The sequence below is a fragment of the Vollenhovia emeryi genome, unplaced genomic scaffold (genome assembly GCF_000949405.1).
Source record: "Vollenhovia emeryi isolate VEMERY1.0 unplaced genomic scaffold, V.emery_V1.0 DF939326.1, whole genome shotgun sequence".
Taxonomy (NCBI): Eukaryota; Metazoa; Arthropoda; class Insecta; order Hymenoptera; family Formicidae; genus Vollenhovia; species Vollenhovia emeryi.
Window position 1 is genome coordinate 44,970 of NW_011967040.1, and position 16,114 is coordinate 61,083.

At 37.7% G+C, this 16,114-nt stretch overlaps 1 protein-coding gene across 3 annotated transcripts in view; it reads left to right on the forward strand.

The window, feature by feature from the left end:
• The window catches only part of LOC105558623 (centrosomin), a 16,015-nt gene extending 3,010 nt beyond the window's left edge, over positions 1 to 13,005 (forward strand). For 2 of the 3 annotated variants that reach the window (XM_012006407.1, XM_012006408.1), the window contains exons 2-14: positions 1,751 to 2,013; positions 2,437 to 2,608; positions 2,749 to 2,888; positions 3,184 to 3,594; positions 3,987 to 4,208; positions 4,522 to 4,848; positions 8,222 to 8,329; positions 9,008 to 10,252; positions 10,448 to 10,735; positions 10,828 to 11,052; positions 11,132 to 11,332; positions 11,737 to 11,959; positions 12,132 to 13,005. In XM_012006407.1, the coding sequence (XP_011861797.1) occupies positions 1,807 to 2,013; positions 2,437 to 2,608; positions 2,749 to 2,888; positions 3,184 to 3,594; positions 3,987 to 4,208; positions 4,522 to 4,848; positions 8,222 to 8,329; positions 9,008 to 10,252; positions 10,448 to 10,735; positions 10,828 to 11,052; positions 11,132 to 11,332; positions 11,737 to 11,959; positions 12,132 to 12,343 (3,981 nt within the window). In that variant the 5' untranslated portion in view covers positions 1,751 to 1,806 and the 3' untranslated portion in view covers positions 12,344 to 13,005. The remainder of the gene's footprint in view (positions 1 to 1,750; positions 2,014 to 2,436; positions 2,609 to 2,748; positions 2,889 to 3,183; positions 3,595 to 3,986; positions 4,209 to 4,521; positions 4,849 to 8,221; positions 8,330 to 9,007; positions 10,253 to 10,447; positions 10,736 to 10,827; positions 11,053 to 11,131; positions 11,333 to 11,736; positions 11,960 to 12,131) is intronic. The other variant, XM_012006409.1, reaches the window with a different exon arrangement.
• The last annotated feature ends 3,109 nt before the right edge of the window (positions 13,006 to 16,114 follow it).

Sequence of the window (16,114 nt, forward strand, 5' to 3'; positions counted from 1 at the left end):
TAGATACTCGGCGAAAACTCATCGTAGACAAATGATTAAAAAAGCATTTTGAAGCTTGACGTTTCAACTTTAACGTGACTCTAGATGTCCAACTCTAGATGTCCTTTTAAAATTCCTTTATTTTCCTTGTTCGCTGCTATAAAAAAAGAACACATTGTTTTTTCCTTAAAATTACGTATTTTTGATGCTTTGTAGTTGGATAAAAAAAATTTCTCTCGACAATATCATCTCAAATTCCATAAACTACAACTTCTTGGCTACAAAACGCTTTTTTAATCATTTGTCTACGATTAGTTTTTGCTGAGTATCGACAACATTTCTAAAAAGTACAGGTTTAGCTTCAAAATCATATATCTCGGTCAGAAAACATCGTAGGACAATTTTTAAAAAAGCGTTTTGTAGGCAAAGAGTTGTAGTTTATGAAATTTAAGATGGTATTTTCGAGACAAATTTTTTTATCCAGCCACAGAGCGTCAAAAATACGTAATTCTAAGAAAAAAAACAATGTGTTCTTTTTTAAAGCATAGAACAAGGAAGATAAACGAATTTTAAAGAATTGTTGACAGCATTTCAAAGTTGAAACTTCAAGCTTCAAAATGCTTTTTTAATCATTTGTCTACGATGATTTTTCGCCGAGTTATCGCTATTGAAAAATGTTGAAAAATTGGGCTAAAATGTGGTGGCCCATTTTTTTTGCGGGTGAGTGTATTAGTGAAATACTCTCTAAAAGTCAATCAGTGCGTTATCGCAGAAAACTTCTAACTGAATTGTTCAGTGCTATACTTGTAACTGTGAATTAGTGAATAATCACTGTTTTCAGTGATAATCCACTGATTGACTTTTAGTGAGTATGGTAAAATTTAAAAAGTCATAAAATTCTTCGAAATGCCACGTTGTCCCACACGATTTTCAGGATAAATTTTAAGAAAAAATTCTCCCCGTGTATTACAGTACTTTTTAGGGAATATCTCTCGTAAGAACGTAGGCGTTGAAAGTGCGTTGAATGATGCTCTTTTATTTGTATCGTTTTATCCGCGACATCGAGCGAGGAAAATCGAGTATTTCAAGATGATTAATTTCGGGTTTAATGGGGTACATGTGGCATATCGTGGTTACTCAAAATTTCATATACGGATCCCATCGGCACGTGTCGGAAATAATGCGGTTAGAGCTGGGCACGTGATTATTCGGATGACAGATAGAAAATTGAGCTTGCAGGCTTGAACCTACGATTATCCGCGCCGGCTTTGCGCGCGGTATCATCGCATTGCTCTCTTTTTAAGGTGCCGCGTGTGAAAACCGCGCACTGCCGGTGCAATTTAACGTGTTGGAGGAATAAGTGAAGCAACAGATGTTAACAATCATCACGTAAACACTGTTATATAAATAATTTACAATTTAATCGTTTGATGAATGTCGTTTGTAACGTCAGGAACTACGTCAGCGGCACATTTTATTAAATAGTAATTTTATTTATATAACTACAGTACTGTATTTCTTTTATCACTGGCGACTTACCATTTCCAAAAAACTTATTTCTTTATATAAATATACGATAAGAAATTAAATGAAATATCAATTAAATATAGACGTGTGAGCAAAGAGTATTATTTATATCCACAGAAGAATGTTTTCCAATTTAATAATTTACTAATTTAATGGTTGTAAAGTTCGCGCTGTCTCTTTTTAATATACGTACGTTGTTCGCGTACGTTTTACGAATTTATCCTGAAGAAAATATCTGTTTCAGGTGGAAACACAAGAGCATATGGTGAGAATTCCTCCGGAGACAAAGACGGAGCGACGATGGCGCGATCAGGAGATGGCGGGGGAGGCGGAGGAGGTGGAGTTGGCTACGGCAGAACCATGAAGGAGTACGAGGACGAGTTGAGCAGCCTGAAGAAGGAGAACTTTCAGCTCAAGCTGCGAATCTATCTCCTGGAAGAGGGGAAGCCTGCAAGGAACGGCAGCTTCTCCGACGAGGATGTAATCAAAACGAGCGTAGATTTAAAGGTTGATTAACATGCAATCTAATAAAAAAATAAAAATGTTTCTACACGGCGATCGAAAGGAGAACAATTATTTTCGAAAGAATTAATTGTATATGTAGAATAAAATTTTCTCGTGCAGTTGTTTTCGCATTTTCGTTTTGTTTCGTGAAAGAGACTCAAAATATTTGCCAAGTATGTTTGAGTAGGTTTCCGTTTAATCTCGCCGTGTGCTATTTTTGTCCGTATTTGTTTTTATGACATTGTCAGTATTATAACTTGCTTCGTATTGATTCCTCTAACTTACTTTTATCGTTGTAAATTCTTCCCTTTGGACGCGACTTTTTGAAAGATATTATGAAGAATATAATCATGTATTACATAAAACCTGTAAGTCTATATTAATTATTATGATTTTATTGTGTTATTGACTAATCACTAACTTCAGGAAGAGTTGGAGAAATTGAGGAAGGAATTGATGGAGAAGCAGGTCCTTCTTAATCAGGCAGCTAAAGCTTTCAAATTGTATGAGGAACAGAAAGCAGCGACTTCCCGTACTCAAGATCAATATCAGCAATCGCTTGAAAAGGAGCGAGAAAAAGTAACCAAGCTTGAAAGAGGTGAGTGAACTCGTTTTGTCTGTTGCATGATTATTGTGCAGACATTTAAATTTATTTTCGAATGCAATAAAAATTTTATTTATTCCAGTAAATCTTGTTACTGCTATGATCTATCACATAGATTCTTTTCGTTATTACAGAATTAGCAGAGTATCGAGAAAGGGAATTGGATACGTCCACGTATTATAAGGAAACATTTGGCATCACTCCGGAACAAGCGTTGAAAAACGCGGAAAAGTTGCGACAAATGGAAGAATTGATGGCTTCCCTTGAAACAGAGGTAAGCTCATATAGAATGAACCTTATATAAATGAACCTATAACGATCAACGTTGTTAATAGATTCTATTAAATATAAGAATATTTATAACCCTGTATGGGAGGAAAGAATCAAGGCGTATTAAAGAAAGCAGCTAGTACGAATTAAACATTTCTTTCCATGTCTTTTGGGAATGCGATACGAATTTGCTTTTTGCTTAACAATCGTATAACATCTATAAAAAGAAAGTGACACGTGCGAGCAGGAGGAAGAAAGATTGTGCGGTATTTATATGTAATTTTCGCTACACGTTTTAGGTGAAACAGATAACCGGCAGTTTGGAAGAGGAGCGCAATTGGGCGCAGGAACTTGAGAACGAGAGGGATCAGTTCAGAGAGCGATTAGACATGGAAACGCAGCTGCGGGAGAAGCAGGACAGCGATCGAGTGCAAAGTATTGAGGAACTGAGCAATGAAGTGAAAGAGCTGAAGGACCAACTGCTCAAGAAGGATTCCGCCATGCAACAATACAAAAACGATCTCGCCGAACGGGACAGATTGCTCAAGCAGAAGAGCGCATTGTTGGAGGAAAAGTGTCAGGCGTACGAGGAGGTCAGCCAGGTGTCCGAGAAAAGGAAGAAGCAGATTATTCAGTTGAGGGGATCCATAAAAACGCGCGACGATGCCCTCACGGAGATCAATAATAAGCATCGTGCGTTATTATCACAGGTGAATTAAATCGATCTTTCTTTCTTGAAGTAAGACAGCACAAGATTCTGATCATTATTTTGCATCTTAGTACTAAGAAAATTTCTTAAATTTTGAGGCGGGCATTGGTCGTTTTATGATTCACTGTAATTTATTTACAACTTACAATCGTAATCGGGCTTTGCTATTTTCTTCTTGATATTAAATATTCTATTTTTTGACATTACTGATAACACACGCAATAAATCTAGTTTTAGAATAAGCGCTTTTAATGAAAAGTATGTAATGATAGTACAGCTACAGAAGTCTCAAACTTACCTGTGTACTAAAAGTTCTGTCACATGTTTTTGCTTGGGTTCCTCTATTTATCTATATCTGTTGTACTTTATAATTATATTTATTGTACTTTGTAGTGCGAAAACAATTATGGCAAGCGCTCGCCGCCCAGTAGTCCCTCGGCTTTAATTTCGTTGACAAACGATTATCTATCGCTGTCTACGGGGCAGAAAGTATCTTACGTTCAAAGTACAGCGAGGCATGATGGCTCCTACGATTGTAAATCGAATAAAGAAAGAGGAATGAGTTTGAGCTCACCGTTAGGTGGAGATTCCAAGGAAATCAGGCATCTTATAAAGGTTAGTAAAACATCTGTTTCCTGTTCTGCCCATAGACGTATAATATATAGACTGCGCGTTTGGCTGAAGAAGTGTGCAAACTTTAGAACGAGACAACATATACTTTGAGTGGTCGCTCTCTTTCATTCCCCTTACTCTTTTGTTATCTCCATTGTTATTAGATAAACATGGCGACCGCTCAACTTTCAGCTATCTCGTTCTAAAGTTTATACATGTTCTCAACACGGGAGAGATAGGAAACGCGCAGTCTATTCTTACTATGTCTATGGTTCTGCCATAAAATTGGGTCTTATTAAAAACAATTGAATTGCAGGAACTGGAAGAAAGGGACAATAAATTAAAACAACACGAAGATATGAGAAAGCAGTTGATATTAAAATTGTGCAATGTCCAGAAGCAAGCGGAAAGTTCCGAGCAAAAATTGAAAAAGATGGAAGTCGAGCACCACAAAGCCATTAGAGCGATACAGGGCTTCATGGAGCGCGAGCAACAAATGCGAGATGCGGAGTCTCACAAAGAGCGGCAGGTCGTCGAGCCGGAGATGGAATTACGCAAGAGAAGAAACAGCCACGGTCTCGTCTCGTTGAAGGATCTCGGCGTTAAGAACGCGGACGATATTGAAAACGATTCCTGCAAACAGGTCAATATTGCGACTCATCTCTGATCTTGTTTGTCGATCTCTACGTTTCAGAATTGTTACATTTGACAATTGGATTTTTTAACTATCGGGAGATTGTTTGATCCATATTTTTAAATATAATCTCAAATTCTAAAACGTGGAGACACGCTTTGACTACCGAGAAGCATGATTCAGCAGCTTGGCATATTTCGAAAGTTTCTCTCTTTCAGAATCGCTAAATTCATCTAACTTCTGCTTATCCTTTTCTGCTGTATGCCATCATTATGATTGCCTGACTATTGTCGTTTTAAACTATCTCACTTGACAGCTGTTTGTCTTGCAACGCATGAGAGATTTATTATGTAATATTTTATGTCAAATTTCTTGACTACTTTGTTCATAGTTTACTTATACACGAAAATTTTCTATTATTTTTTTATAATATGTGATTTAATCATGCGCTATACTAGATAAATTTTAACAACGTATTTTTTAGGACATTGCTTACTGCAACTTATATTGCAACGGTTGTATTTAGAACATTTATGACAGATTGTGTGTTTGTACTTTATTGTACTTGAAAATTTGTACAATTTTATAGTTTGTTCGAACAATATTAATGGTGAAATATTTAACAGTTAACTTTCAAGTTAATTGTTTTTCTAGTACACAGTTTTTGTTAACAACATTTCAAAATTCTTCGGACAGCATTACACAATTAAAAACACATTTTAACAATATTTAATTAATATAATAAGTAATAGGACTTTTATGGTGTCCTTTTATAAACCTTTTTCCGAGACATATGGAATTTTACATATTCACACGAGTTCACTGCATTGAGGATAAAAATGACCGTTAGATCCTTTATATTCTTTACTATAAAACAATTTTCTATTATTAATTTATTAAATATTTCAACTTCTTTTTATACTCAAATATAAGATACTCAAATGGTATATCAAATTCTAGATAAAATTAGAAAATTTCATATTTTTATTCAATATTTTACTTTTATATAATATTTTAGCAAACTGCTTATATATTTCTTTCAGTTAAATTGTCTAAACTTTCTTAAATCTTACAAAAATGTGAAAGGACAATTTTACAGAGTTTATATTTTATACATATATAGAAATTTGAATTTTATCAAAATGTATTACAAAAGAGCATTATATTAATCTTAGGCTATCTAGAAAATCCTTGTAAAAGTAATAGAGACATGTCAGCATAGGGAATTAAACAATTAGAATCCAAAATGAAGGAAAGAATTTTACCAGGCATTAAATATCCACAAAACGTTACTTGAACTATTGCTTTCTTAATTTTTCTTATTACTTAATGTCTTCCTGTTATACAGTGCCTTTCATATTTCTCTTACTAGACTTCTTCATTTCCTCTGGCTGTTGTTTTACAAAAGTTTGTTACGTTTTACAATTTCCTGCCAACATTATAAAGCTTCCCAAGGAGTCCGTTGCACTGGTCAGAGAAAGATTTTGGAGGCGTAAAGCGTGAGTCGTCTGGTATCTCGGGAATACCGTGCGGGAAGACGCGGCCGTCGTCTATTAATAGAGACCGCCGCCTCTTCTCGCGACTTCTTACGGTCTATGCATCGCGATACGCGGCAGTCCTCATACGAATACTCATCTCGACCGATCAGCAGCCGCAGCCGCGGTAGCGCCGAACGAATAATATTACAAGAATACAACAACACGAGCAAACAACGAGATAGATCCGTCGCCGATCGTCCAGGCTATCTCGACGATATCACGAGAACGACTCGCGTCTGTACGCTCCGGAAATAGCGCGCGATTGCTAACTCTCAAGCATAGCAGGAGGAAGTTGTTGCTTTGCTCTACGTGCCGAATAACTTGAGAGTACAAAGGGATAGCCAAGAAATTTGTGAAAAGATTATACAATACTTTTGAAAACGTTTAAATGAAAGAGTGAAGAGATTTTGTTGGTAGTTGCGCTCCATGGAAGCTCTAGCAATTCAAAGTTAGCCAGTAATTATAACCAGATGCGTAGGCAACTAATATTGGCATAGTCTTCATGCTAACGGATATTCACCAGTGCTGATCGCGCTAGCACTGACGTAGAGTATTCGCGAGTCGATTGATCGGTCGCTGGTTTTATTGCTGCTTCCTGGTTAAAAGTTCAACAACAAATTAAATATGTTCTCTTGTCTGTGCGCCTCGGTGCGGATGGAGGTAGGTATAGCACTGGGTGTTGTTATTGTGAGTGCCGTTTTCCTTGGTATCTTCATTAAAGGATGCTTAGCATACTTAGCCAGGCTTCATTGATTTCCTCTCTGCAGTGAGTTCTCGCACACTTTACAAATTAAAATTAGAAAATTTTATTAAAATTTAAGTTAAAGTGCCAATAAAGTTAATAATCTGTCGAGTTAAACCTGTTAAACGGTTTTAATTAAACACTTTTGACGAGTTAGAAAGCTTGTCCGGAAGTTATTTAACATTTTAGAATGTGCAATTTTATATTATTTGGTCCTATAATTTCATTTGTCTTACAATTAACACCAGTATTTTTATTTCTGCATGAAGAATAGAAATTTTTTAGATTAATAATCTCGAGTTAAAAAGAAATATATTCTCTAAATGTAAAGCAATCTACGATTGAAAGAGCAATTTATTTTAATGAAATAAAAAAATATAGGTATTCTGCTTATTGAAACTTACATATCTCGTTACATAGCATTTTATTCGCGTTCATGAAATCAGATTTGACATGAATTAAAAATTGTAATTTCTTTTACTAAAATAGTAACAATTTATAATTGAGAGATATTTAGCACACAATTGTGAAACTAATACAAAATAATTAAATAAGTTTTACTTCGTAAGACGAAATGTCTACAATGATAAAAGACCATATTACTTTAATAAGCTAAATCATATTTTAAAAACTTTTCTTTTCGTGTGTAAAAATGTATTACTGTTAATTGTCTATTGACAACGCGAAAGTTATATTTCCGTACAGTTGAAACCATTTTTCTCAAAGCTTCTCTTATCACATAAGTCTCATAATGGCATATTTATTTGGCAAAGGAACAGGAGAAATGACAAGAAATGTATTTTCCTTTTAGGAACCGGCGATTGTCACACTCGTACCGCCGCGATGTTGGTCTAAGAAACTGAAAAGTTAAATTATTGTAACTGTTTCCCTGCATGAGAATGTGTAACTTGCATGTAACGTCTTTGCATTTTCTTTTCTTTATCACACTTCTCGAAGGCTCGTTTCTTACATTATGTATGTACATGAATTTTTGACATTTTATTGTAATTAAAATTATACATATATATTTTGAATAAAGCATTTCTAGTGAATCCAACTGTTTTGAGTTTTATTGATATGGAACAATACTTTATGCTTGCAGCAACGTTTCGAAGAAATGGAAAGCAAGATTAGCGACCTACGAGACCAAATCGAGACAATAAAAGCCGAGAAGAATCTCCTGGAAAAGCGAACGCAAGTCGAGTTCAAGGTATGTCATAATGTAAATATAATTTCTTATTCATTGTTGCGATATCATGAGTTACAATTTACAGTTCTAATATATTTGTGTATATAATAAAATAACTCATTTTATAAATAAGTGAATGGCATACCATTTCAATTGAATTATATGTACGTTAATCGTATTGTCTTTATTATTACTTATATTTGATTTATATTGTCTTTGACGTTACATAACTATTGATTTATATTCTCTTTGATAAGATGTAACTAGCATGAGACATCACTAATTGCATAATTATGCAAATATAAAACAGAAAGAGGTGAACACAAAAAATAACGTCAAATAGACTGATCTAAAGAAGTGTTAAATATTTGTATTTAGAAAGCAATGTATAAATTTATTATAATAGTTTTGTAGTATTTTCTCATAGTAATTGTGATAATTACTTAAAATATTTTTTATTCTTGCTGTAATATACATCTTATCGTTTATTCAAATAAATTCTTGACAAATTTTTATATCTAATTTTCCGTTAATTATTATCTGTACAGTATGGCAATTTTAAATTAATTTTTAATCTTTCACATTACTGTATTTTTATTCGTACATCTGTTTTTCAAATAAGACAATTAAAAAAATCAAATTATTTTATCTAGTTAATTTTTGTACAAATCAAACATGAGGTTACTTCTTGTTGTATAGGAGTTCCAAGTTCGTCTTCTCGATAAGGAGCAAAAGATTGAGGTCCTGGAGATGGAGAAGCAGATCATTACGGAAGATTTGCAAAACAAAATCGCCGAGCTCGATAAGCTCAGGCACGTCGACGAGGCGAACAGTGTGGACGAAGTTAGCACCACCAACTATCGCGATGATACTTTGCGAATGGAAGATCTGCTCGAGCAGTTGAATCAACGAAATGTTGAGGTAGAGGAGAAGAACCGCAAGATTGAACAGCTGACGAAGGAACTGCAGGTGACGACTCAGAATCTGCAGATGCTGATCAACACAGAACTCTGGAGCAAGAACAAGGAGATTGCCAAGCTGCACAATCATATGACAGCATCGTACAGCCACGATAGGAACCGCAATAAACCTGAGATCGTCCAGGAGGCCGATAGCAGCGTTCAGTTGGCGAATCTGGTTCACGAGCTGACCGAGATCGGTGTTAAAGTGAATTTCACGAACGACATTGCCCGGCTCGGTTACGTCAACAGTGACGAAGCGGTGGACGTGAAGACGTTAAGTGAGAACCTTCAGAGGCTGACGAGTCAGCGGAACGATCTGGAAAAGGAAGTGGATTATCTGAAGTGGCTGAAGCTCGTGTCGAAGCCCGACATCGCCGCGGAAATCGATGGCTGCGGCAACGAGACGGAGCGGGCGAAGAAGTACTGCGAGCTGTTGCGCACGCATCTCAAGGACCTGGTGAAGTTCATGAAGGAGATGCTCAAGAATACCGATCGCGCGGACACTATTGGTAACGAGCACAAGAAGATCGTGCTGGACGTTCTGCTCAGCTCCAAGATACTGTCGGACGATTTTGTGCGCGCTCTCGAAGGCATGCAAGACGGTGCGATCGACGACAGGATCGACGGTTCTGTGAAAAGAAGTCGGTCCGAGAACATGGTGGAAATATCCAAGAGTCAAGCGTCGCAGTCCGACTCCGAGACGTTCTCGGAGCCCGACCGGACCGTCTCCATGGCCAGAATCGGCCTGCAGGAGAAGCAATACAAGAACGTGAACCGCGCCAGATTCACGAAGTACGCCAAGACCTGCAGCGACTCCGAGGATTCCGCGGATTATGTGCCTTATTATAAGACCTTTCAGAACGACTTTAGCGATCTGGACGCGAGTCACCAAATACAGGAGTTGAAAGAAACGAACAACATGTTGTATTCTGAACTTAGTGCCCTAAGGAACGACTTGATTGCAAGAGCTTCGTTTGATTGCGTAAGTATATTTTGGGATCATCAGTTATGCTTATTAATGGTTGAATGGATATTATTTTACAATTTTCCAAAAACTTAAATTATCTATGAACTTTTAATTAAAAATTAAATTAATTATATAAACATAATTCCATTAATGTAGGAATCTATAAATAATTGAATTTACACAAAAGCTGAATTTTATTTATATTTATAGGTAATCGATGAGAAATTAATGCCGTTCATTACGAAGTTGGAGAAGTCACAAAGGTCTTGTGAGAAGTTACAAGCCTCTTTGGAAAAGAGGATACACGAGTTCCATACACTGAGAAAGGAGAGCAAGCAGAATAGCGTTCGCAAGACGCAATTGGAGAAGAAGATCAACGATGTCGAGCAAATGGCGAGCGACATCACCAAACAGAAAGCTGAATTTTTGCAGTATAAGGAAAATACCGAGCGGAAGACTACGGAAACACTTTTAATACTCAATAAAGAGAACGAGTCCGTGAGTGCTGCTCTTTTATTTTACCCTGGTTATAAAAATTCTCGCAAGACATTAGACACTTGAAAACGTGAAATTTGTGTGATCCGTTACAGTTGCGTGCGAGAATTAAACAGCTGGAGGACGAAACGGAGGCTGCCAAGGCAACCATATCCACTCTCAGAAAAGAACTGGATCATCTCACTCTCTCGTACAGCCAGATACTCGTGGAGAATACCAAGCTGACGAACGACAAGTTGAGGCTTGAGCATGATGTGAGGAAAACGGAAGGTCAATATGACGCGGCCGTTCGTTCGCTGCACGATAAATTCAGCAAAGAGGTAAGCGGAGCTGGAGTTAGTTCGTGAAGGTGTTCCCCGGTGTGTCATTACTAATACGTAATGTGACGTCGCCGTACAGATATACGATCTGAATCAGATCAACGAGTCGCATAGAGCGAGAGTGCAAGAACTTGAAACTGCGAATAAAGAATTCAGGAGACACATGGCGGTGTGCGAGGCTAGCGATTCGACGGCGAGCTCGAGCGGCGTGTCGTCGATGCCTACGGACGCTACGCTCAAGCAAACTTGCGATATTCTGCGGGAATATCAACCTTATAACGTTAGTTCGCTGTTTTCTAGCGTTAAATGCAGCTGTCTGTTGCTAAGCTTCATATTATTGTATTAAGACTGGACAAGTGCATTGTCCATTTTTAACAAGTGCGAGTCGCGAATTACACATAATTGACATATCACACTATAGTACTTCAATAAGCCTAATAATTGCATGTGACGCTAAACAGTCAGCATGCACGCTTTATTTAATTTAAATGTTGCACATTAAAAATTGCTGTTACATTTATCACTTTATCATAAAGATTTATATAACTGCATAATTTGAGTTCAATTTATATGATTAGTTAAGCATATTTTGTAATAAGTTTATATCGCGCTCTCCTCCGTTTAAAAGACTCAAACTTCTGTGACTGTGAATATTCAAGTTTAAATTTCTGTAATTTATTATAGGGCTCGCAGTTTTGGCAAACGACAAATTACTCCGCACTCGGAGGACGCAGTAAATCCAGTTGTTCGCCAGATTTGGGAATAGAAAGCGATGCTGCTGTTACCACAGTGAGACCTTTGAAAGACACATTGAAGATCACAGAATCTATGACAAACTTACTGAGCGACGAAGACAGCAATCACAGAACTCAAGACTCAAACAGTGAAAGTCCATTACCGATAGAAGGTGCGTTTTGAAATACTTTAAAAGAACTTATTGTTAATCTGTTGTATCTCTCTTTTGTTTAAAATTTATTCTATAGTCTCAATTTAAGATCAATCAGTCTTATTCAACACTTGCCTGTAAATGCACTTGAAAATGACAAAGTGATTCTAATTTTGCAAATTATCTTTTACAGGTCTTGAAGAGGTGGAAGCTTTGAAACAAGAGAATGAAGCACTAAAGCGAAGACTGACGAAAACGAGGAAAGCATTGGAGGATACGTTTGAGCACTTATCAGCCTCAAACAAGAACAAGAAGAATGTTGAAAAGGCGATAATAAAGCAACTCATGGTCACAAGGAGTATCCTCAAAAAGACGAGGACATACGATGAATCTTTGGACAATTAAGAAGAGATTACAGACTGACTGACCGATCAAAAAATATTATGCACGAAGAGTGGAAAAACAGGTAGAACGTAGGGAAGTTGTTACTCGTTGAATCGTGTTCTCATAGATTAATCGTTCATTCAATGTATCGTGTTTTATCTGCGTTTTTTTTCACTTGCCTCTTCTCACACTTTTCCGAGGTGAGAGAGCGAACGATACATACCGGCACGAAAAAGAATTGTAATACTCAGTAATACTGTAATACTAGGTATTACGTGTTACAAAATTTTTGAACGTTAAACGATTTCTAAGCGACAGATATTTTCGTACGGGCACGGAACAAACTATTTTTCACAATTTAAAAACAAAGAGAAAATATAAAAGGACGAGACGAAAGAGAGCTTAAAATGGATTTGTACATCGAGATTTGTATATACATATTTATATGGGAACGCGCATGATATTTTTGACATTTTTGTAGATCGTTTCTTTCGCCGTGAAAAGGTTTCTTCCAAATGCTGAATACGGCGCGAACGCCGATACTAAAGTCTGTCTTCGTTTGTTGACGTATTTTGCTTTACGAATAACAGAAATTCGCGTATGTGTGTATATAATTATCTCATATATCGTTATGTAGCATTTGTACATAATCACCACGAATAAAGTGCCATTGATATGCAGAATTGGTGCGTTAATCACAGACGCATGTACACGATCGTACATCGCGTCCATCTCGAATTTCTGTTTCGTTCTCCTCTTCAGTTTTCACCATCGATGTCCCGCGCCTTCCAGTTTCTGCGATTCCAATCGCACTCGGCAACGTGCCGCGCGTGCGATTCTTGAGAAGAGAGATATAAAAAAAAAGAGCCGCGCGCACGGGGCGGAGATTAAGATTATGATAGAATTTTTATTATCACTCCATGACTAGATAATAATATAAAGATCCGTAATAACTCATAGTGATGTGAAGTGTACGAACTGCGCCAGACGCGCGAATTCCTTCGACCGCACATCCGGCGAAGAGCGGAGAGAAATACTGTACAACATTAATCTTTCTTATAAGTCTAATATACCTTTCTTACCGTTTCCTTCCGTTCGCGATAATCCCACCCGTTGGTAGAACGTATATGAGAGCATGTAAGACAGGGGGGAGCGTGATGGGGCTGGAGAGGGCTGGGAATAGGACCGAGATATATTATGTACAATTCTACAGTGACGTTTCTGCGCTTCTATCGCTGCTGCGGGTCCGCGTTGCACGCCATTTGATAATAATATGAGACGCGTTTGGTTTAATCGACACTTGTCAGCGTCCCATTTTATTCTCTACGTTGCAAAATCATTTAAATGTTTTTATAGCAAAGTGTCAGTAAGTAAGTCCCTTTTGAGATATGTGTGTCACGTTTCTTGAAAATCTGAATCCTATTTCTTGTAATGTTCCTAGTAGAGCGAATATGACGTATAAAAGTATTAGAAAAATGATGATGCTAGAGGAAAAATCGAGATGTTCTAATTGCAACTTGTGAGAATGTTAATGTGACAGAGATACAAAGGACAATTAATCCAAACGAGATTCGTATTACTATTGCGTGCATTTCACTTAGGATTTATCGTACATTCAAGTCGTTCGACTTATCTCTCTCCTGTTTTGATTATCGACATATTTCGTGACTTAGTGCTCGAGAACGATTTTTCAATTTCTTCTCTGTATACATAATACGAGTTATCACTAATCGACGGCTTACGTGACCTTGTAGTCAATTAGCAGCGAGGTGCAGTTTGAAATTACAGCAATTTTGATCGCGCAGGTCGGCGCGCAAAACCAGCGATAACAATGTACAGGATCGCGCAGCTCCGCTCAAAGGTTGTGGGCGACTTTGCACTCGCTTTTCAGATTTCGAAATTTGTATATCGGATAATAATAAAGATAATTAAAGCGTGTCCACAATGGAGTAAACTGGACCGACGTGTGTCCGAAGGAGCGCTTGCAAATTCGTCGATTGAATTAACGTAACATCACTGTGCACGTTGAGACTTTTCCACGTCCATCTTCTTACGCAATTTCAACTAGCACAGAAAAGTTTTCAATCCACATTATTCGATTCTGAAACAAGATGTTGCTTCTGCGCAATATCTGTGTGATATCAAATTCGAAAGGACTTGACTAGCACGAATATAAATTATATCACTGGTCGCTAAATTAACACGATTCGATCTCTTTTATGTTCCAATAACGTAAGTAATAGAGAAGCAACTGAAATCGGATATCCTGGATTGGCCCAACTTTTCCTACAGGTCTAACTCGTACTATTTACAATACACATTTCAAGATTCTAGCGTCACACGCAAGCAAGATAAATCGTCGACACGCATGCCCGACGCCCGATTTTCAGAGTTCAAGCCTTCGCCACGAGCGACGATGATGAATCAAAACCATTTTATGTTGACCGGATGTCGCGGAACATTCCTCGCTTCTTCCAGTTGCGCGATAAAGCGGATCGGCGAGATAAGCTCGGTAAAAATTTAGATTACACAGAGTACTTTATCTCGATATTCCGCGAAATTATCTATTGTATTTTAAAGACAGAAGGGAGACACAGAAAATAGCACTTTTGCTGCGCGTCAGGAGAATTTGATTCTAATCGATCCTCTCGAAGTTTGCTTAATTGTATATGAAATTTGTGAATTCTGCGTCGGGCTCGAAGTTCCCTGACGTTCTTCAAAAACTTGCACTATGAAAGTCGGGCCTGGAGGCAGTGGTATGATCATACGGGCGACCACATTCGTCGTGACAATGCGAAATTTATTCGGTGTGGTATCAAATATCTGCCGTACATGAGTACCTTATCGAAACGAAACGTGCGCGGGTTCTGTTATAAAATCACGATTTCTACACTCACGTTCTGCAAAACACAGACTAGAAGACGTTTAACGCACGACGAATGGATCCGCGAGCAGTCCGGGGCACGTTTAACACTACTTCCTATTATTACTCGACAATCAAACTCCGAGAAACGAGGAACTTGTACATAAATATATTTAGATTAGCCGTAGTATCGAATGCGCGAGTCGTACGTGTGCCACGTGTGCGTGGGCGCCGATACGGCCGCTTGGATGACGAAAGATCGTGAGGAGGGACGGTGTGAAATACCGGCGCGTGGAGAATAACTTGTGGATTTGGACCGTGCGAGACGTTCGCGAGCGTCGCGCGATTTGTCGCCGCTGAGGAGAACCGCGTCGCCCTTCGTCGAGAATGAGCCTCTCGAGATTTTTCCTCGCAATGCTTTACAGTCTATCCGCAACTTTGGCGAGCGGGTGTTTCGTCGTTGACTCGAACTTGTCTTTCAGCGCCAACCGAGCGATTGCGTAAGAGACCTAAGAGCGAAGAAAGCGCTCATCCCATTATCGATTCAAGTCTTAGGTACATCATTGAAATAATTACGATTGTAAATTGTTATAAATTCCATAAATTACATTGTTCCAAACTAAATGTAAATATCTTGATATATTATTTGTATTCGTAAACTTGTTTATAAAGTAAAAATAATATAAGTTTACACAATATAATTATTTCACACAAAACATTCCGTATAAAAATGTTCGAAAATGTTAGAGTGTAACAAACGCATTCTTCGTTTTTGCTCTTAGATCTTGCACGCATGAAAGACTTTAGATCTTCCCCGCAGTCTAATAGAATCCCCAGATAGCACAAAGGTGAACGCAGGGTTGGGAAGTAACTCGTTACTTGTAACAAAGTTACTGTTACAGTTACTTTTTCTGGCAACTCTAACTTAA